The 23,463-nt window shown below is 43.0% G+C and overlaps 1 protein-coding gene across 2 annotated transcripts in view; it reads right to left on the bottom strand.

The window, feature by feature from the left end:
* AGPAT3 (1-acylglycerol-3-phosphate O-acyltransferase 3) overlaps positions 1 to 23,463 on the bottom strand; it is a 154,047-nt gene that overhangs the window by 26,420 nt on the left and 104,164 nt on the right. For both annotated transcript variants that reach the window (XM_032800999.2, XM_032801001.2), the window contains 3 exons: positions 14,434 to 14,660; positions 5,359 to 5,528; positions 4,980 to 5,141 (listed from right to left, as the gene is read on the bottom strand). In XM_032800999.2, the coding sequence (XP_032656890.1) occupies positions 4,980 to 5,141; positions 5,359 to 5,528; positions 14,434 to 14,611 (510 nt within the window). In that variant the 5' untranslated portion in view covers positions 14,612 to 14,660. The remainder of the gene's footprint in view (positions 1 to 4,979; positions 5,142 to 5,358; positions 5,529 to 14,433; positions 14,661 to 23,463) is intronic.

Below are 23,463 nucleotides of genomic sequence, written 5' to 3'. Positions count from 1 at the left end.
GGAATAACTACCCACAATGCAACGCTCCAGAAATCGACGCTAGCCTCGGACCATGGACGCACACCACCGAATTACTGTGCCTAGTGTGGCCGCGTGAAATCAAATTTATAATATCTGTTTTATAAAACCAGTTTAATGTAATTCGGAATTATCCTGTAGTGTAGACGTAGTCAAAGAAAGCTATTAAGTTGATCTGACAAAATTTGCTATTGACAAATCCATGTTGACTGTTACTTATCACCTTATCTTCTAGGTGTTTGCAAATTGATTGCTTAATTATTTGCTCCATTATCTGTCTGGGAACTGAAGTCAAGCTGACTGGTCTGTAATTCCCCTGGGTTGTCCTTATTTCCCTTTTTATAGATGGGCACTATATTTGCCCTTTTCCAGTCCTCTGGAATCTCTCCTGTCTTCCAAAGATAATTACTAATGGTTCAGATATCTCCTCAGTCAGCTCCTTGAGTATTCTAGGATGTATTTCATCAGGCCCTGGTGATCTGAAGGCATATAACTTGTCTAAGTAACTATTAACTTTTTCTTTCCCTATTTTAGCCTCTGATCCTACCTCATTTTCACTGGCATTCACTATGTTAGATGTCCAATCTCTACTACCTTTTTGGTAAAACTGAAACAAAAAAAAAAGTCGTTTAGCACTTCTGCCATTTCCATATTTTCTGTTATTGTTTTCCCCCCTCTCATTGAGTAACAGATGTATCCTGTCCTTGGTCTTCCTCTTGCTTCTAATGTATTTGTAGAATGTTTTCTTGTTACCCTTTGTTACCGTTTTGTGCCTTGGCCTTTCTAATTTTGTTCCTACATACTTGGATTTGTCTATATTCATCTTCTGTAATTTGACCTAGTCTCCACTTTTTTGTAAGACTCTTTTTTGAGTTTCAAATAATTGAAAATCTCTTGGTTCAGCCCGGGCGGTCTTTTGTCATACTTCCTATCTTGCTATGTAAATCTTGCTAAAGCCAGTGGAAGGTGCACTTGTGTACAGAAGAGCAGATTTTGATCCAGGTAATGTAAAAGTAAAGCTTTGAAAGTACCGGTACCAAATTTAAGGTCATAAGGGTCTAAAAGGTTAATATAACAACTGAAAGAGCATTACAGGAAAAAAATCCTAAAAAGTCACAGCATGCGAGGGGCTGGTACTGCAAGTGAGAAAAGCTATTCAAAGACATATGTGCCCATTTGAAAGCAAATATATTACCCTGAATTACCTAAGTATTTTCCTTTTGGAGGGGAGACTGGATGAACTCACCCTTACATCACCTGTTTGACTGCACTCCGGGCACCTATTGACAAAGACTGAAACTCTCCACTACACGCCTTTAAAAAAAAAAAAAAGCACAATACAGAAAAGACAGATCTGTGGCTCCCAGGCCGCCACCCCACATTTTCTCCTCTTGGAAATGAAGCCAGGAGCAAAATTAATAGGAACATATAACACCAGGTACATATGCTGGGCACCACAGGGACGAACCCTGGATTCTTGGCCATTCTGAGTGGCTGGAACCTATTTCTTCACTTCTCTTAGTCTCATTTTAGCTCTGCGGCACAGCTGCATTCCTAACGTGTGCACACAAATCTCTGCATCATATAAAAGCCAAAAAGGGGAAGTTGATTCTACTTATAACAGCAGTAAATTATGTTTAGTTGCTGTAGTTCACAATGTGCTTGAAAAGTAAGTTGTCCTAAAAATAGGGAAACCAAGATAGTCTCTCAGTTTTGCTATAGTCACTGTACATCTGTTATGTAACAGTGCTGTTGTGTCTCTACCTTTCTCTTTAGTATACATAAATATTACATACAAAAAAAGCTGCATTAAATGAATGTTAAGATTGCAAAGTCAAGTACTCTGAAGTTAGGAAATGCCAGAATGAATGTTATTAATGCAACATTAATTCAGCACCATTATGGTTATGCATTAAGAAAGTCTTCGCCAAACATCATGTGGGACATCTGTGGCAGTGCCCGGAATAGAAGAACCCAGCTCTCTTGGGTTTCAGTCCAGCATCTTAAACATAACAACTTCTCTTCTTGCAACTCTCTGCCTCCTTCACTGTCCATCCTGTGCACTGAATAAGGCAGAAGTACTGTAGAACAAATACTATGTGATTATGTAATTAAAGACTATCATAATGCAAACACACAAGGAGACCCAATGAAGATTGCACAGACAACCTTAATTCTGGCATTTCCTAACTTTTGAGTGCTTGATTGTGGAACCTAATAGTTATTTTAATGCAGGGTTTCTCAAACAGGGGATGCCACTTGTGTAGGGAAAGCCCCTGATGGGCCGGCCGGTGTGTTTACCTGCCCCGTCCGCAGGTCCAGCCGATCACGGTTCCTACTGGCCGCGGATTGCTGCTCCGGGCCAATGGGAGCTGCTGGAAGCAGCGCGGGCCGAGGGACGTACTGGCTGCCACTTCCAGCAGCTCCCATTGGCCCAGAGCAGCGATCCACGGCCAGTGGGAGCCGCGATCGGACAGACTTTTTGGACGGGGCAGGTAAACACACTGGCCCGGCCCACCAGGGGCTTTCCCTACACAAGTGGCGACCCCTGATTGAGAAACCCCGTTTTAATGTAAATTTTTCCTATATAATTTCCTATGCTTTTTGAAAAGAAACTGAACCCCCTAAGAAATTCCATCACCTGGAACCATAATGACCCCCTCAACCCAGGGGCGGCTCCAGGCCCCAGCACGCCAAGCACGTGCTTGGGGCGGCATGCCGCGGGGGGCGCTCTGCCAGTTGCTGGAAGGGCAGCAGGCGGCTCCGGTGGACTTCCCGCAGATGTGCCTGCGGAGGGTCCGCTGGTCCCGCGGCTCTGGTGGACCTCATGCAGGTGTCCCTGCGGAGGGTCCGCTGGTCCCGCGGCTTCGGTGGAGCATCCACAGGCACGCCTGCGGGAGGTCCACTGGAGCCGCGGGACCAGTGGACCCTCCACAGGCACGTCTGCGGGAGGTTCACTGAAGCTGCGGGACCGGTGACCGGCAGAGTGCCCCCCGCGGCGTGCCGCCGTGCTTGGGGTGGTGAAATGTCTAGAGCCGCCCCTGGCTCAGCCATCAGCATGGTTGGAACCCATAGCTGGGCAACACAGACATCTATCACCTGAGCTAAAAGAATAAGTAGTAGCAGTAGGAGGCTGTTATCCTCTATGTTATTCTCCATTAGAAGGTGACATGAGACATACTTTGCCTGTGGCTTACTCGGTTATTTATAGATGGTGGAGAAATGTTGGGAAACAAGAACGCTGGTTTCCATTTCTGGCTGGGGCGCGGAGGGCAGACAGTAATTTTGATTTCTATTTCTTGCTCTGGAAGGAGTGCGGTTGAGTGGTTACAGACAGCATAGCCAAGCACATAGATCTGGCACTTTCATTCTGAATGACAGTGCGGCTAAAAAGATGAGATGTGCCATATTAGAAACTTAATATCAATTCCAAAGTCTGCCAGAAGTGACTTTGTGCAACTTCTCAGCAGTTGCTTTATTTGTGAAGGTTCTCAGTGATATTTGCCTACCTCTTAAAGGGTATGAGGCCTTGCTCAATCATAAGGGCTCTGAAAGGCACATAATCAGCACTGGTTAGTAGAGGAGCTCAGACTAGAGCTCAATTTTCTCATAGCTCCCAAACAAGAGCACCTTTCCCAAAGCCAAGGGGAGAGGTGTAGCTGCTATTGCTGTACCCCTTGTCTGGAGCTCTAGCTCTCTGTCTGCCATTTTGGAGGCTTAGCAGAGGTGGAAGCATGCTCTTTGAAGATGGAATGTTCAAAGATTTTACCAGCAAGCTTCTAGCATGCTTTACTGGGCATGTACAAATGTTGATTTTAAGAAGGTTTATAATAACTATCAAATCTGGGTGGATTTCACAGGGAATTCATAACACATCTCACGGACCCTAAGACTATCTCTCTTTCAGATTTTAAAGTTACTGCTGCAAAATGGAGGCACTAGAGCTCTTGAAAGAGGCAATTTTATTTAATTTTTCTGTTTTGTTAACATTGGCAAAAACTACCTCTGTTTCATTAGCCTCATTCGCAGAAGCAACACCCATTTTCATTAAAATATTCCAAAAATATTCAGTCTGAGGCATGGAGCAAGCACAGCCCAGAGGACCAAAACATAGGAAACTGACAACAGGGGCTTATAATGCAAACTATTAGCTCCACCTATAAAAGATAATCTTCAGTAACAATTATGCTGGAGCTGGAGAGAATGCTATTGTCCTGAACGACTTTTCCCTTCACAGATAATCTTTTCTGTCCAGCGTCGTTCGTGAACTTTGTCTGATCACACAGCCACTGGATTGCTAGTTTAATAACTTTGCAAAACATTGATTAATGAACTGTTGGATGCATATATAAAGGAGATGTGCACTTCAAAGGCAACTGGAGACATCTGTATATTCTTGCAAGTTTCTCAAATGCCTGTAAAATTTCACAGCACAAAGAAAATGCACTGATGTAAAAACTTTCCATTGTAATCTGCAACCTTTGCAAATCTCTCTTCCCATTGCCCCCCTGCAGGTTCCTGCAGGAAAAAAATCCTATTTTTTTAATAATATGTTAGTTTAGCCTGGAAAATTTAGCCTAGATTTACAAGTTCAGCACTAAAATTTGAATAATGTATTTTTGGATAAAAAGAGCTACGGAAAGTCCCTTTATCCTTTTAGAAGGGGGAAAAAAATTGTATGTTCTGAGACACACAAGCTTAGGTTTCTACTTCTAAATACTTTGAGAAATACTTATACACATTTACCAACAATTTTCAAAATGGTATTCCTAATCAATCAGAAGCCTGGTTAATGTGCAGCGAAGTCAACTTGCAGCAAGGCATATAGCTATACACTTCAAATGTAATCACAGAAAGAAGGTGGCGCTCTTAAGCATGAAGCTGACACACCACAGAAATATAGTCTTCATCATTGCATTCTAAGCAGAGGAGACACTATATATAAAGCATCAGACACTTACCCACATATATTCAGGATAATCAGACAAACGTCTTAATCCCTCAATAACTGTATCTCTGTCTTCTTCCCATTTCCTTTTGCAGAAAACGATCTCAAGGAAGTACCACGTCCAACCAATCAAGGGCACATACAACAGTTCTTTCTTAGCAAGAACTTTGGAACTCTGGAAGAAACCCACCCAATGACATTTGATTATTTATATATGTCAGACCTAAACAAAAGCACTAAGGTTGGAATTTTCAAAAGTGCTCAGCACTGGCCTAGCTCTGACCAAACTGAAGTCAACGGGAGTTATTTTGAAAATCCCACCACAAAAAACAAACAAACACAGGAGTTTTATATTAAATCAAGATTAAGGGAAAGTTCACAGAATCACTCACCCCCAACACTCCAAAGCGTTCAGTCATAGTCCAACCACACAAGAAGTCAATTTCAAAGTTGTGATTCAAGATGATGATCACATGTTCTTTTCCAAATTTATCCACTGTGGCCTGGTCTGAGAATAAAGTGCATTCTGTGCCTGACCACCATTCCAGCAACATTACTAACTCTGAATAATATCATGGGAGGAGAGAAAAAAAAAAAAAAGACACAGGTTAGGTGTAATGCTTAACCATAACATGTTTAATGTCCTCTGTCCATCCCAATCCCATTCCAAACTTTTCTAGACCACAATAGTCATCACCTTTTTAATCCATCCTGCTGAGGTTGCTGGTTTATAATATATTATAGATTAAATGAGTTCTCAGACTGACCTGCACCAGATCACCTGTACTCATATTTAAGTTCTCACCCTGAAACAGGATTTAGGCCATGGGATGAATACCTGATTGTTATTGTTGCTTATCGTAAATTCAAGATTTCACAAACACCAACAACCCCCCCTCCATCCCCTTCCCGCCACACACACACACACACACACACACACACACACACACCCCTACCTACCTACCTACCTACCTGAAAGCAGGCCTTTCAGCAGTACACCTTTCTACTAAATAGGTACATCTCTTCCCAAGTGGAACACAAATTATGCATAGACTCAACCTAATGTTTCCACTGAATTCATATGAAATATGCTTGATTGAGGTAAACAAACCAATATAATGGGCTTTTAATGGACAAATGCTACAAGAATTTCTGCAGTATATTTTAATATTAAACACATGACTGTAATAATGCTGTATTAGGGTTACCAACACAAAGTCAGAGACACATAGGGGAAGAACTTGGAGAGTCCAGAGAAATTACTGGGTAAGAACAGAAGGAGAAATTGCTTCTCCTTTATTTAGTCTACAAAAGAAGGAAAGAGAAAGAGACCCCTTTCCCTCTCCCTTCTCTAACTCTTCTACATTTCTGTGTTTCCCTTATCTTTTCCTCCATTTCATCTCTCTCTGATATCTCATTCATTACCCACCCCTTTTCATCTTTCTTTCTCTTCGGCATATTTAGAATTCCCACCATTAATAGAACATTCAGTAACGTAGCTTTGAACTTCAGCTTTGTTTCATAAGGCATTGGCTGGACAAGTTGGGGCAGTGTCTCTCTATGTGAGGGGTTCGCCACCTGCTGGTCACAAGGTCTCCAGCCTGCCCTTCCCATATTGTTAAATGGGCTGGAGTCTAATTTTGATCCAGACTAGACATGAGGCAGACTCAGAGGGGTCTGAGTATGGAAAAAAATTGAGAACCCCTGCTCTATGTTAATCAAAGAGAGGTTAGCTTCTCCAGGCCTGATTATCTAAATTGCTTTTCTTGTCATATCCACAAGCCTATTCACTTATATATTATTTATGCAGGGCCCCTTTATGGGCTTGAAGAGACTAATGTAACTTGCACGTCAAGTCTGACTCTTTCCCACTGTGATTTAAAGAAGGGAGGAAATGAGAATATCAACAGGGATGCATAATTTATAAACTACAGGTTTCTCTCAAACCTGGCCAGCCCTATTTTTTAAGTGATGAAATGCATCAATTAAGTGCATTTTTGGTGGTTTCAGAGAGAGAGAGGTTTATTCACAAACCTCTAGTGTACTTTAAACTACTTCCATACTAACTTAGTGCTTCCACATATATTAAGGCACAAATCTGTGAACCTTAAATAGAATTATCTTGCTGTCCTGTGGAAGAAATATTAGCTCCTGTTGAGATCAGTAAAACTCTTATTATATCCTCTATATAAAGAATTAAACAATCAAATATATAGAAGAGATGGCATAAAACCTTGTTGTGTTGTTATAAAATTTCTGAAGCAACTGTACAGGGGACTCTATCAATTAACACCTTGACTACATTTCATTGTAGCTGTTGTCCTCCTCACCCCTCTTTTTTAAAAATCTTATCCACCTATTCAGGTCTTGTCATATTCCACATTGCAAGCTCTTTGGGACACAGACTGCCTTTCCTGCATGTCTGCACAGCACATAGCCTAATGTGGCCTTGATCCTCGTTTTGTGCCCTTAGGCACAATACAAATAGCACCACTACCCTCACTGTAGCAGGTTTGCAGCGTGATCTAGTCCAGTACGGTTAAAATGCAAGAAGTGGGGGATGTCACTAAGTGGGCCCACCACTGGTGGAGCTGTCCTTGGATTTAATATATGGGGCTCAGGTTACTGGAGGATTATTCATAGATTCATAGACTCTAGGACTGAAAGGGACCTCGAGAGGTCATCGAGTCCAGTCTCCTGCCCTCATGGCAGGACCAAATACTGTCCAGACCATCCCTGATAGACATTTATCTAACCTACTCTTAAATATCTCCAGAGATGGAGATTCCACAACCTCCCTAGGCAATTTATTCCAGTGTTTAACTATCCTGACAGTTAGGAACTTTTTCCTAATGTCCAACCTAAATCTCCCCTGCTGCAGTTAAAGCCCTTGGCTTCTTGTTCTATCATTAGAGGCTAAGGTGAACAAGTTTTCTCCCTCCTCCTGATGACACCCTTTTAGATATCTGAAAACTGCTATCATGTATATTCAACGACTTCAGTGTGTTATTGCACAGCACCCACTCTTAATCCTGCCGACTAGTCAATAACTTGGTCCTTTATGCAGCCAGAAATTATGCTAGACCCAGGACAAATTGCCTTTCTATCGCTTTCTGGAGATTAATGTTATTACATCTCCTGTATCTAACTCTACGCTCTGCTCTTAAAAATCATCCTTAAAAAAAGGATGGAGGCTGTACCCGAGAGCTCCTCTCCAAAGAGAACAAAAATTCAGCAGAGCCAGACGTGGATGCACTGGTATGAAAGCATTCCCACCATTTACTCTGAAACATTCTTGTGAGATTTTTCCTGGAGCTCATACTGAGATATGAGGGTTGGAGAACAGGGGAGTTACAACCAGGTAACAAATTTTCCTTTACAAGTACACTGATATTTGATGCATGTACATTTTTTTACTTTGGTGAATTTTTTTAAAAAAGGATTGGGCTCCAGATATTTAGTCTCAAACTGACCCTGTCAATGCTATGGCCTATTCTCTGAAATCTTGTTTGTTGTTCACATGATGGTTTGGATACTTGCTCTAACTGCCTGCAAAGCAACAAGATTTCACTTTAACAAAACAAAACAGAACAAAAAATCTTATAATTTAGCCCAACCCCTCTCAGATTCTAGAACTTCAGCTTGCCGGAAGAGGGGCTCTTGTTGCCCCCCGAGAGGACAACTATCCAGAAACAAAGTAAGCCAGAGTGGCGAGATACATCTATCTACTGCTCTAGAGTGCAGAGGACAGTAGTTTCAAGATACCAAGATTTTAAGATATTATATTTACAACTGGACTAAACTAAGCATACTGACCTATTAAGAATCATAAGTCATTTGAAGAGCACTAATGCTAGTAAGCATGAAATACAGATGCTCTGAAGTGTTTTCTCTTTGTAGGGAGCCTGACAGAAACTCCAGCACTGCTTTACCACAGGGAGGTGCTATTCACCAAAGCACCATACTGATCATTTTAGTTAAGATGTGTTAGAGCAAGAAATTCAAGCCTCCTAAAATTAAGTACACGTGTGAATGACTTCCACTCCAAATAATCTTCCTGATAATGACAGGTTTCAGAGTAGCAGCCGTGTTAGTCTGTATCCACAAAAAGAACAGGAGTACTTGTGGCACCTTAGAGACTAACAAATTTATTTCAGCATAAGCTTTTGTGAGCTACAGCTCACTTCTTCGGATGCATAGAATGGAACACACAGACAGGAGATATTTATACATTCAGAGAACATGAAAAGGTGGAAGTATGCATACAACAGGAAGAGTCTAATCAATTGAGATGAGCTATCTTCAGCAGGAGAAAAAAACTTTTGAAGTGATAATTGAGATGAACCCATAGAAGTGTGAGGAGAACTTAAAATAGAGAAATAGATTCAATTAGTGTAATGACCCAACCATTCCAGTCCCTTTTTAAACCTAGTTAATCGTATCTAATTTGCATATTCATTCGAGTTCAGTCTCTCTTTGGAGTTTGTTTTTGAAGTTTTTTGTTGCAAATTGCCACTTCAAGTCTGTCACTGAGTGGTTAGAGAGGCTGAAGTGTTCTCCAACTGGTTTTGAATATTATGAAATTCCTGATTCAGATTTGTGTCCATTTATTCTTTTGCATAGAGATTGTCCAGTTTGGCCAATGTACATGGCAGAGGGGCATTGCTGGCACATGATGGCATATATCACATTGGTAGATGTGCAGGTGAGCGAGCCCTGTTGGTATGCATACTTCCACCTTTTCATGTTCTCTGTATGTATAAGTATCTCCTGTCTGTGTGTTTCATTCTATGCATCCGAAGAAGTGAGCTGTAGCTCACGAAAGCTTATGCTGAAATAAATCTGATAGTCTCTAAGGTGCCACAAGTACTCCTGTTCTTTCTTCCTGATAATGTATATCACAGCTACCACAGCTAGCCAGTTTTAGTGATAACTAATGTTACACTGGTGGCAAAAAACCAACCAACCAAATAATCCACAAACAAAAAACCAAACAAAATTTAGACTGACACTTTTCTAAATTCACTGCATGGGGCAACAAACAAACAGCTCAATACCTTGAGTTGAGAGTGCAGTAGTCTTAATTTTAAAGCACGGCTGTACTTTGAAAAGGGATTCTGTAAACATGGCATTGTGGTGTTACATGTTTACTGTCACTCAGTAATTCCACATCAAAAATTTTTAAAAAAATTCACCCCCCAAATGGTGACTGTAGCGGTTTCACGGGACCTACACCACGGTCCAGGTCCACTCAGCTTTCAGAACTCCTGCCGTCACTTGTCTCTGGGTAGGGACCCTCGTCCCACTCCTTTCTGATCAGCAGTTTTGAGGCTGCACAGACCCCTGCTTTACACTGCATGATCCCTAGCAAGCCACTCTGCTTACAGCCTGTGGCTGGGCTCTGCTTTCACTCTGAGGACTACGACAGGTATGATTTACCAGTAATCCAAACAGTTCTGTCTAAGCAGGGATATTTATTCTTATGGGAAAAGTTTCACAGAGAAAAAATGTATAAAAAATAAACAGATTTAAATCCACACTAAAACATATCAAGAAAAACAAGCAGTCTTAGGGGCCAAAGTACTTCCAATCTTTCAGCAGGATTGGGCCCATGGGACAAAAATTAATGTTGGTTTGCTGGTTCAGAAAGACGGCACCGTGTCACTTCAAATTCAGCCTTTTTACACCAAGAGCTCTTTCTTCGAGTCTCTGGAAAACCCACTTTGAACCAGTGTATGCAAAACAGTCCTGCGTGGTACCTCTCTAGAGTTGTTTAGTCTCAGTGACTTGCCTTGATCACTCCCCCACTGTTTTTAGTTCCTGGAGGAGCTGTGGTAACCCTCCTCCATGGAGAAGAGCACATTCATACATAAACCCTTCATAAATTTAATACACAGGTACTGCGGCAGGTGCAATATCTGTCACAATGACTGCAAATGTCAAGTCCAGCTTGGTTCTTCTTGTTCTATCACCACTGCCAATTATCCTGACCGACCTAAGGTGTGTTATATCCAGGATACCATCAGTCCTACAATGTCCCATGTCAGCCACACGACATAACAGTTGCCATGGAGAAGTATTACAAGATTAAGTACAATTCATAAAACCCAGAAAAAAGTTACAAAGCTCAAAGCTGGACTGAGTGGCTTTTATTGAACTTGCTTTTTTAAAAAGTTATCTTTGAGCTGAGAACTAGCACGAGAAACACCAGCTTATAAGAAATATTTCTAAATAAGTGACCAAAACCAACCATGTAGAATGGAATGCAAACTATAGCTCCACTCCTGAAATACGTAGGGTTTCTTATTCATGTTATAAACGGTAACACTTGCCTTGCTAGGTTTATAGCTGTATCACTTTCTTCATTATAAACCACAATTAAAGTGACGGTTCTGTCAGCTTTTCCATTACAGGCCATTACTACTGTTAAGGCTGAAGTTGCGTTTACATTACAAACTTTGACTTTCATAGTTTAATTTCTCACAGATTTTAAATGTATAGTAAGCTACAAACTAACACATAAATGCTATAATTGGATTGCATCTAGGATCTTGCTCAACTGCTACGTTCCTTTTGGAGCATAAGTATATGGTATTTTTAATATAGCCAATGGATTAGTTTTTAAAATGCCTATATCAAGCTGCTTTTAGCTGTTATACAGTAGATAACTCTCCAGGTTTAATATTAACTTCTTGGATAAATTAAGAGCCTAAATTTGCAAACCAACCCTTGATGACACAAGAAGGCCATTCTCCCCGTGAATTCAATTGATTACCTGAGTGAGTAAAGGTTTGCAGGGCTGTGCTCTGATATATTAAAGGGGCATGGTGAAATATAAAAAAAATAAATATTTTTTGAAATATCCTCCTATAAGCTTGAAAAAACACATTTTTCTCTGGCAGTCCCCCCCTCCCCTTGATCTATAATTTAGAAACTAAAGAGCAGGGATGATGGAACAGGGGAGCCAGGAGGCTATCTCCCCACCGATTTTTACCCATTATAAGGGTGAGTGATGGGGGAGGGGGTGGAGAGAAATGAGTGGGGGGAAACCCAGGCCAACGGGGGGGGAGGGGGAGACTTAAAGTGACAGTGTACTCACTGTCTCTCACACTTCCCTAACACACACACTTGTACTATTGTTGCTGTTATTACTGCTTGGTACTTCCTCTCAAAATGCTTGTGGTGAGCCAGGAGTGGCTAGGGGCTGCAGGAGGGCTGTGGGCTCTGGCAAGATGCAGCCCCCATGTGACAGTGTGAAGCCTGCCTTGAGCTGCTGCCACAGCATCTGCTGCGTACGAAGCTTGATGTGTGTCAGCAATGGGGGAGGCTCTGGCGGTCCACATGGGGGTGTGTGTGACCATGCCCCCTCAACACACTGCGGTCAGCGGCACTGTTTGGGGACCGCCTTCAGTGGAGCATAGGGGCACCAGTTTAATACTACTACATAGGGCCCCATAAATCCTAAGGATGGCCCTGAGAGCAACATAGTACCATTCACAGGACCAAGCACAAGAGGCAGTGGAAGAAAAGGGAAAGCGTAGGCTGTGATAGGAGACAAGGCAGCAAAACGTAGGGCACAAGCAGAGGAAGACTTTGTCATTTTAATGTTGCATTAACAGAGATTTCTGCATGGAATCTAGAAGGTATTTAGAAGAAAAAGTGTAGTTATTTCCCACCAGGTGGGACAGCAGGGGGTCATTGACAGGCTTGACCTACCAGTCCTTTTAGGAGTGTCAATGAAGTCACACATAGGTGTGTTGGCCATCTACTTGCCGCTCTTTTCTAACATGTTTGAGGATTTACTAGGGCTGTCAAGTGAGTAAAAAAATTAATCATGATTAATTGCACTGTTAAACAATAATAGAATACCAATTATTTAAATATTTTTGGATGTTTTCTACATTTTCAAATATATTGATTTTCATTACAACACAAATATAAAGTGAGCACTATTCTATTTTTTATTACAAATATTTGCATTGTAAGGAAAAAAAAATAAAGAAATAGTATTTTTCAATTCCCCCATTACAAGTTCTGTAGTGCAATCTATCGTGAAAGTTGAACTTACAAATGTAGAATTATGTTCAAAATACCTGCATTCAAAAAAAAATGTGTTAAACTTTAGACCCTAGAAGTCCACTCAGTCCTACTTCTTGTGCAGCCAACCGCTAAGACAAATAAGTTTGTTTACATTTGCAGGAGATAATGCTGCCCACTTCTTATTTACAATGTCACCTGAAAGCGAGAACAGGCATTCGCATGGCACTGTTGTAGCCAGCGTCCACGATATTTATGCTTATCTTTCATGCTTCAACCACCATTCCAGAGGACATGTGTCCATGCTGATGACAGGTTCTGCTCGATAATGATTCAAAACAGTGTGGACCAATGCACGTTTGTTTTCATCATCTGAGTCAATGCCACCAGCAGAAGATTGATTTCTTTTTAGTGGTTCGGGTTCTGTAGTTTCCGCATTGGAGTGCTGCTTTTCTAAAACTTCTGAAAACATGCTCCACGCCTCGTCCCTCTCAGATTTTGGAAGGCACTTCAGATTCTTACACCTTGGGTTGAGTGCTGTATCTATCCTTAGAAATCTCATATTGGTATCTTCCTTGCGTTTTATCAAATCTGCAGTGAAAGTGTTCTTAAAATGAACATGCGCTGGGTCATCATCTGAGACTGCTATGACATGAAATATATGGCAGAATGCAAGTAAAACAGCCAGAGGCATACAATTCTCCCGAAGGAGTTCAGTAACAAATGTAATTAACACATTATTTTTTTAACGAGCGTCATCAGCATGGAAGCACGTCCTTTGGAATGGTGACCAAAGCGTGAAGGGGCATACTAATGCTTAGCATATCTGGCACATAAATACCTTGCAATACTGGCTACAGAAGTGCCATGTAAACATCTGTTCTCACTTTCAGGTGACATTGTAAATAAGAAGTGGGCAGCATTATCTCCCGCAATGTAAACAAACTTGTTTGTCTTAGCAGTTGGCTGAACAAGAAGTAGGACTGAGTGGACTTGTAGGCTCTGAAGTTTTACATTGTTTTGTATTTGAGTGCAGTTATATAACCAAAGAAAAATCAATATTTGTAAGTTAAACTTTCATGACAAAGAAATTGCACTACAGTACTTGTATGACGTGGACTGAAAAATATGATTTCTTTTGTTTATCATTTTTACAGGTCAAATATTTGTAATAAAAAAATAATATAAAACGAGCATTGTATATTTTGTATTCTGTGTTGTAACTGAAGTCAGTATATTTAAAAATGTAGAAAAACATCCAAAATATTTAATAAATTTCAATTGGGATACTATTGTTTAACAGTGTGATTAATCACAATTAATTTTTTTGAGTTAATGGCATGAGTTAGCTGTGATTAATTGACAGCCCTAGGATTTACCCAAACCCTACTCAATTTTTTACGACCTCATTCCGATCAGAGTATACTCACGGCTCCAGAGCGAATAGGCAAGGCGACAGTTTACTCGGCGATAAAACTGCTTGTTTATAGGCCAGAGGATTAGTGTGCATAGTTGGACGAAGTTAATGATCAACCCACTCACAACGAAGACAAACCCAATGAGGAGATGAACTATAAACTGGGTCTTCAAAAATGCAATTAAGCCCATGATAACCACTTAGTAGGCCTTGCAGGGTCCTTCGCTCAGAATAACTGTCCTGAAAGAGAGAGAAAAGAAAATCTCATTGAGACTAAAGTTACCAGCCTCTGGAAAAGAAATCTAGGAGAGTGTTATTTCTCTAACTTACAGCAGGAAGAGGAAAACCACCAGCCTCCAGGCCTCTTTTATTCTGGTCTTTTTTGCAGTGGGGTAATCGTTATTCAGCCAATGATGCAAATCACTTTAAGTAAGAATCTCATTAACTAGAACTTTTTACCACCGGAGAAAAATTATTCTGGCTGCTGCTGCTAAATTTCACCTCTCTTCACATAAACTCCAAGTAACAAGGCTTTGTGATTGGACCAAAAAATAAATTAAAAACCAAAAAACAAACAAACAAACAAACAAACAACAATCCCAAATCTAAGCGCAGGCTGCACCGCAGCACCTCCACAGCTACTTGTTCCTGTCTGTGAACTGGAATAGTGGCTGTTGCCCTTCTGGGGGCACATGAGTGGTGTGCCTAGTACCTGTGTAAGCGTGAATCCATTGATCCCTTCGTGGCCTGTCCCCAAAGCTTCTTCTCTGCATTGACCTATTCAGAACAAGCATAAAAGGCCATCGCTGCAGAAGCACAGAGAGGACGGCGGCCGTGCTATGTGTCTGCTTTGTTTAGAGAGTAGTGTAGTGGCCCATTCACTGAGTGGGCCCTTCCCACTATGGCAAATTTCACTTTAGAAAAAACAGTGCAGCACTAAGAGAGGCAGTATGGCCTAGCGGACTAAGAATGGAAATGGAAATCAAGTATAGTAGAACCTCAGAGTTATGAACACCGCAGGAAAGGAGGTTGTTCATAACTCTGAAGTGTTCATAACTCTGAACAAAACATTATGGTTGTTCTTTCAAAAGTTTACAACTGAACATTGACTTAATACAGCTTTGAAACTTCACTATGCAGAAGAAAAATGCTGCTTTTCCTTTATTTTTAGTAGTTTACGTTTAACACAGTACTGTGCTGCATTTGCTTTTGTGTGTGTGTGTCTGCCTTTGCTGCTGCCTGATTGCATATTTCTGGTTCCAAATGAGGTGTGTGGTTGTCTGGTCAGTTTGTAACTCTGGTGTTCATAACTCTGAGGTTTTACTGTATTCCCAAATTCTAATTCCGGCTCTTAGGCAAGTCAGTTATCTTCTCCCTTTCTCAGCTTTGTGACCCAAGAAGCCCTTCATGCCAACTAGCAAAGGGGTTACAGGAACATCCTGATACTGGTATGTACATTTTGGTTCACCAAAAATCATCATGTGAGGTGTAAAAGGAAAGCTGGGGTCATCCTAGTCCTTAATACAGTGAACCCCCGCTATAACGCAACCTTTGGGGTCCAAAAAATTCCATCACGCTAAATGTGGGGTCGTGGTATAGCGGGGTTTCAAATCAGTCAGTTTTTTAGTGGTCCCCAAAGCACTGCATTGAGGTGCACCGCCTAATGCCCCTGGTGCCTAGTGGCCAGCAGGGGAGAGGAGCTGCGGCCCTCCGCCTGCCGGGGACAGAGAACTCCGGGGCTGCAGGCACCGGTGCTCTCTGTTCCCAGCAGGCGTGGGGCCGCAGCTTCTCTCCGGCTTCAAGAGAGACGCAGCTCCCCACCTGCCGGGGACAGAGAACTCCGGGGCTGCTCTTGAAGCGGGCGCCTGCCGGGGACAGAGAACCCGCAGCCCCGGAGTTCTCTGTCCCCGGCAGGTGGGGAGCCGTGGCTCCTCTTGAAGCGAGAGAGAAGCCGCGGCCCCGCGCCTACCGGGGACAGAGAGCATGGGTGCCCATAGCCCAGGAGAAGCTGGAGAGAAGCTGGAGCCCCATGCCTGCTGGGGACAGAGAGCACCGGCGCTAGCAGCCTCGGAGTTCTCTGTCCCCAGCAGGTGGGGGGCTGCAGCTTCTCTCCCCTGCCATGGTGTTGGGGACCGTTGGTACAGTACCATACTGTACCTTAAAGGGGAGCCAACCTGTGATTGCGTTATATGCAATTTCGCCTTATGGAAGAGCGCGTTATGGCGGGGTTTGACTGTATTGTTGTGAGCTGTACATATAGATACTATGTAAGGAGTTATATATACACTGAAAATATGTTTTAAAGTCTGTATCGAGGTATTAGTCACCAGCAAAGGTGAAAAACAAGTTTTCCTCCAGACAGGAGGTAAGAGATAGGTATTTCTGTCAGGCTATAAATTAAGCTCTAACTTAACAAAACAGATGCACATTTACATACAAAGTCACCAGGAAAGGAACACACCGGAAAAAGAAGCCATGGGGGTTACTCTGGTTGTGTGCAAAGAAAATGAACATGGGAGTTATTCCTAGAAGGCAAAGATGACACCCCAGTCTTTGCCTGATTCTGCCAACATTTACGCATAAGAATAATTTTACATCCCATTGAATTCAATGGGTAAAGTCACGTGAGTATGAATGTCTGGTTGATTTGGACCTATGTCAGTGCCTGGAAATGGGGGGCAGACAGATCGGAGGGGGAGTAAGGGGAGGTACTGAGACCTGGCGAGGGGCAGGCAGCTGGCTCCAGTTGGGAAGGCGGGCCCCAGGGGTTCCTACCTGATCCTGGGAGCAGTTCAGCCCAATCCTGGGCCCCACAGCAGCCAGTCCAGCCCCTCTGGGTCCTGTTCCCTGCTCCCTAGACCTTATGGTGGCCTGCTCCAGCCTCTCTGGGTCCTACTTGTCTTCCATGTCCCCCCCAGGCATGTGCAAGTTTATGCAGGGGCAGAGCCCCCACAATATTTCCATTGTGAGGGCGCTAGCTCCTCTGACCTAAGTGGTTACTGGTGATGAAATGCTTTGAAGATACAAAGTGCTAAGTAGACAGACAGACAGATGTTCCCTATGGTTAAAAAAAAACCAGTACACGCCAACAGCCAAGAACTGATGAAACAGCTCCATTTTTCACTCATTTAATTCATGCTGCTATTTATAACTCCCCAGCATTTGTACTAAAGATGCTAGTTTCCTGACTAACACAAACTATTGCAACTCCTAGTTGTCAGGTGCTTCCTTCTGATCCCTAGAATATGTCTCATTGCCTTCTGTACTACAAATGAGTTGAGGGGTTTTTAAATTTTCCAGACTTAAACACATTTGGAAACAAAATAGAAGAAAGGGAGAAACATGTCAAACTGCCCAATGCTTCTATCTTAGATTTTTGCATAGTGACTATCATGCCATTTCTCTAAGCTAAATCAAAGTAGTTGAATAAATATTGTTTTAGGAAGACCCACCCTACTTGCCCCAGGATTTTTCCTATAAGAAAAAGGCTGAATTCTAAAACAAAATGTATTTGTAAAGGTTTCCATTTCTGGCAGGCATACAGTTGTTACTTAGCAATAATTTTTACAATCTGATGAAGGGACAACATAATTTAAAAAACAAACAAACCCTGTTTCCAGGATACCCATTGTCTGACACAGCTTAAGTGCTGCAAAATACTTCCCGTGTACTGTATCATCACCTTATTTGCTGAGCTGTGACACTGAGCAGCTGATTCCCTACACAGCAATGGATTCACGTCTTTTCATTAGAACATTCTTCAAGTTAGTGTATGAATTATGTCAGTGATAAGCAAGCCCTTCCCCACTTCCAAGATTAAAGATAAAATCATTCCTTTATCTGTTGTCTTTCAAAGTACAGTACAGACAGACCAAAAAAAAAAAAAAAAAAAATCTGTTTTTTTCCTCCACATAATCACTCAGAATTTCAATTTGCATTTCATACAAGCATACAGAGTTAGCTTAGCTGATGATAATATATGAAATAACAGTTATTAGTATAGTAATTATTACCTTGCACTATGAAACATGGCTCTGTCCCTTTGGGTGTGCTGTTTAAGATCGGAAATAAACCACTACTAGAAAATGGAAATGCCAAGTAATGACACTGAAGGTTTTCAACTGATAAAATGGTTGAGTCATGCTTTTACGCTTCCTCTGCTTTGCACCAAATCTAGGATGTTCTAGCATTTGTCAACCAGATCAGTACTTTGCAATATTATAGACACAAAAAGGCAAATCTTGCTCCGCCAGGTGCAGCTGCCAGAAGCCTCTATATGTGGAAAGCATGATGTACTACTGGCATGCACAGAACCCAGCTCTGCTGGGGTTCACTGTGCCCTAGTGCACTTCAAGATTGCAAATAGAGTGAATACTACTGCAGCCCTGAGAACAGAGAGAGGTTACTCACCCTGTGCACTAACTGTAGTTCTTTGAGATGTGTCCCCTTATGGATTCTCCCCTAAAGGTGCACGTGTGCCCCACATGCCTTCTATTGGAGAATTTAATTAGCAGTATCCGTGTAGCCCATGGATGCACTATTGGTATTCTCGTGCCCTGCACCAAGGTTATCTCAGGCTGTGCGAGTGAACTGTCCTCAGTACCTTGTCCACCACTGAGTCTCAGAAGGAAACTCCAAAGGAGAGGAGAAGGAGGGCGGATAATGGATCACCCATAGGGACACACATCTGAAAGAACTACAGTTACTGCACAGGGTAAGTAACCTCTCTTTCTCCTTTGTGTAGTGTCCCTATGGGCGCTCCACTTCCGGTGACTCCCAAACAGTATCCCCATAAACAGGACAGGGAGCTTCAGAGCAGAGGCCATTACAAAGGAAAGAACTGCACTGCCAACTGCTGTATCACATCTGGAGGCATTCACTAAGGCATAGTGTCTGGAGAAGGGATGTACTGAAGACCATGTAGCTGTTCTGCAGAGCTCAGAAAGTGGGACTTTTTAAGTAGAGGCACAGATGTCAGCTCATTCAGTGAGGTCATAATCTACATGCCAGCCTTGGGGCAGGGGTGTTGTTGGCTGCACTGTAACAAGGTATAAAAATGCCCAGAAATCTATTCTGAGAGCCGTTGGCTAGAAATGGCAGAACCTTTGATCTGTCTCCACACTAAACCAATAGTCTAGGGGATTTACAAAATAGTTTAATTTTATCTAGAATGCCCTCCTGACACCTGGAGTATTGAGAACAGTCTCCCTGTTGGAATTGTAGTTTCAGAAAGAAAACTGAGAGGTAAATGACCTGATTTAGACAAAACTCAGAAGACACTTTAGGGAGAAATGTGGGATGCAGCTCTTAGGCTTATAAAATATTGTGAAAGTAGAGCCTGCCATTAATGCCCCAATGTCTCTGACTCTGTGGGCTGAGGTAATAGCCACCAGGAAGGCTGTTTTCACAGACAAATTCAATAAGGAGCAGTCTCCATTGGTTCAAAAGGAGACTTCATATGGACTTTTAAGAACCAGATTCAGGTGACAAGCTGGGGAGGGACTTTCACCTGTGGGAAGAAATTTCCTAGACCTTTCATGAATCTTACAGTTGCAAGGTGAGCAGACAGGGAGAGCCCCTCAATAATGGCATGAAAAGCTGTTAGGACAGCCAGATGAACCTGCAGGGAATTCAGTTACAGTCCTGGTTTTTTTAGTTGCAACAGGTATTCCAGAATGAGCAGAAGTGAGGCAGATTCAGGGACAGCGTTCTGTAATTGACCCCAGTGATTGAATCTTCTCCACTTTTGAAAGTATTTCTAGTAGAATCTTTCCTACTATTTAATAATATGTGTTGTACCTTCGCAGAACAGGACAACTGTAGCCCAGCAAACCACTGAGGAGCCATGCCTTGAGGCAGCAAATGCTCAGATTGGGATGCAGCCTTCAACTGGCGCCCTTGGAGAGAAGTTGAGGAGTGATTGGAAGATTTGTCAATGGATAAAGAGCTGGGTGGAACTGGTAAGGAAACCATGCATGTCTTCACCATGTTGAGGCAATTAGAATGACTCATCTTGACCTATCTAATTTTGTTCACCACTGAGAATCAGAGATATTGAGTGAAAAAGCGTAAAACAGTTTCCTCATCCAGGAAAGAAGTCCTCCAAGGAATTACAACCTAAACCCACCCTTGAACAAAATAGAACCCCCCAAATCTGAAAAATGCTGACCAGAATCTGGGGATCCAGCTCTCTTTCATAATCTTGGGAAAAACACCTTCTGAGAGTGTCGGCTGTGACATTTTGTCTGCCTGGAAGATGCATTGCTGAAATTCCAATGTGGTATTTTACACACCAGTTCCATAACCATATTGCTTTGGCCCAGTGGGAAGGGGATCTCACTCCTCTCTGCCAGTTGACATAGAATAGGGGTTCCCAAACTTGGTTTGTGGCTTGTTTAGGGTAAGCCCCTGGTGGGCTGCAAGACACTTTGTTTACCTGAGTGTCCGCAGGTACTGCTGCTCACAGCTCCCAGTGGCCGTGGTTCGCCGCTCCCAGCCAGTGGGAGCTGTGGGAAGCAGTAGCCTCCAGTGCATCTACCTCTCCCCCAGCTTAGTGTCATCTGCGAACCTGCTAAGGGTGCAATTAATCCCACCATCCAGATCACTAATAAAGATGTTGAACAAAACCAGACCCAGGACTGAACCCTGGGGCACTCTGCTTGATACCGGCTGCCAACTAGACATCGAGTCATTGATCACTATCCGTTGAGCCCGACAACCTAGCCAGCTTTCTATCCACCTGTAGCAGGGTAGATCCCTGCCCCAGCCCTGAAGGGGTTAAAAACAGCCCAGGAAAGGGGCTGGGGCTGGAGCAAGCAGCCTTTTGAGCTGGGCTGATTGGGGGAAGTGGCAGCAGCTGGGGCCATGCCCCAAACTGAGCCACAGGCCCTTATAAAAGGGCAGAGAAGCCAGGAGCCCAGAGAGTCTTCCTCTGTCTGTAGAGAGAGAAGGGCCTGGCTGCTGAGAACCAGAGCAGGTACCTAGGGTAAAGCAGTGCTGGGGAAAGGCAGAGGAGCTGGGGAACTCCTGCCTGGAAAGCCCCAGACTGCGGCCTAGAATTAGGCCAGGAGGTACTTGGGTTGTAGGGTGCAACCCAGAGGTAGGCCAAGGCAGCAGGTCCAAAGCTCTTTGCTGATGATGAGTGGCCGATACTGCAGTCTGTCCCAGGGTGTGGGGCTAGACAATGACTGGCAGTAGCCAAGACACTGAAGCAAAGTGGGGATAGAGGGTGGGGGGGTTCCCAGGGAGGGGAAACCCCTAAGAGAAAGGGGTTACTGCCAGGGGGCAGAACCCGACGTAAAAGGGGCACCGGGGTCCAGGGAGGGACACGGGGCCCGTAGCAGAAGCCGGAAGGCGGACACTGGCCTGCTGAGGGCGCTCCGAGCTGGAATTTGAGCTAATTCCCAGGAGTGACCAGCAGGAAGCGCCGTGGGTGGTGAGTCCCAAACCCGTTTACACCACCTTATAGTCCATTTGTCCAATCCGTACTTCTTTAACTTGATAGATCTGTGCCTGATAAGAGGCAGAAAAGGACGGCAGGCATTTCTGACTGTGCTGAGCTCCAACAAGTCAGTGTGAAAGATGGTTTCCTGGGGTGACCATCTGCCCTGCACTGTTAAAAGTGTCAAGGTGCGCTCCTCATCCTAACAAAGATGTGTCTGTAGTCACGGTTACCATTGGCGTCAGTTGGAGGAAAGGAACCCTCACTCCCTACATTGCGATGGACATTCCACCAGTGTAGGGAATGCTTTATCTGCTAGGGAATTGACACCTGCTTGTCTAGACTGTATTTTTTTGGCAATTAAACTTATCTGAGCCACCCTGGAAGCAGCAAAGGCATAACTTCGCACACTCTGTCATGGAGGTGCAAACCACCATGTGACTGAGAAGTTGAATACAGTTTCTTAATGAAGTCTGGGGGCTCCCTTGACTGGTTCTGATAAGGTTTGGTAATATTATGAATCTGTCCTGAATGCTAAGGAATATAGGGATGCCCCTGTAAATCACAAGTTCTGAACAGGAGACAGTGTGGATTTTTCTGCATTCAACTGAAGACCAAAGTCCAAGGACAGAGAAAGTGCTGTCCTTGTGGCAGATAATGCCTCTTGGTATGACCAACCTTTGAGCAGTCAATTAGCAAGGCGGATAAGAAGGAACTGAGGGTGGTTTGCCCGCGCAGCCTGATATAGCCTTGGTGCAGGCAGGAAGATATCAATGGCACATGCGCAGGCCAAACGGGCCCTGCTAATGAAAATCTCTGATTAAAGCAGTGTGGGGAACATGCACACCTTAAATGGAGCACCCATAGAGGCACTACTTGAATAAAAACAATAGCCAAAGAGTGGCTTTGCTTCCAGCTTGCACCTTTTGGGGATAGAGAAGATTCAGGGATAGGGTTAACTCCAATGTTTTGTAAAGTATAATTATTTTACTTTTATTTAATCTTAAAAAGACAGGAATGCAAAGGAATCTGAAGAATCCTGTTTTCTTTCCCACTCGATTAATACTGATTTCAATACTGGGCTCAGAATCTTCCATAGTATCTCTATTTTATTTGGCTTTAAAGTAACAATATTTTTCCCAATTAGAGTTTACTTTTCTGCATTCCTGTCTCTGTAGGCCAGCCAGATAAGACAGTGAAAGACTAACTGAGAAATGTTACTTTGTCAGCCAGGGGTGCTTTGTGAATTCCCTACTGATCAATTTATATTGGGAAGTGAACAGGAATTACTATTTACCATAATGAGGAACAGTGTATTAATAATGACTGAGTACAGTAGATAGTGAGGATACAGTTTCCGTAGAGCAATTTGCAGCAATTCTCAACAGTCTCCACCTTATATGAATAAAAGAAAATATATACAGCAGCCCACTAACAACCATCTCTTCGTTTCCTTCATCTCCAACCATATCTGCAATCCCACAACACAAAATCACCACGAATATCCATTTCCTGCCAGGCTGCAGGACTGAGAACAGCTCCAGTAGCTATGACATTTGTACTCTCCCTACTTCCATGACCTTGCAAACTGCCTACCTTTTA

Source organism: Chelonoidis abingdonii, chromosome 1, assembly GCF_003597395.2.
Source record: "Chelonoidis abingdonii isolate Lonesome George chromosome 1, CheloAbing_2.0, whole genome shotgun sequence".
Lineage (NCBI taxonomy): Eukaryota > Metazoa > Chordata > Testudines > Testudinidae > Chelonoidis > Chelonoidis abingdonii.
The sequence above is the reverse complement of the archived record's forward strand: the minus strand, read 5'-3'. Positions and strand labels throughout refer to the sequence as shown.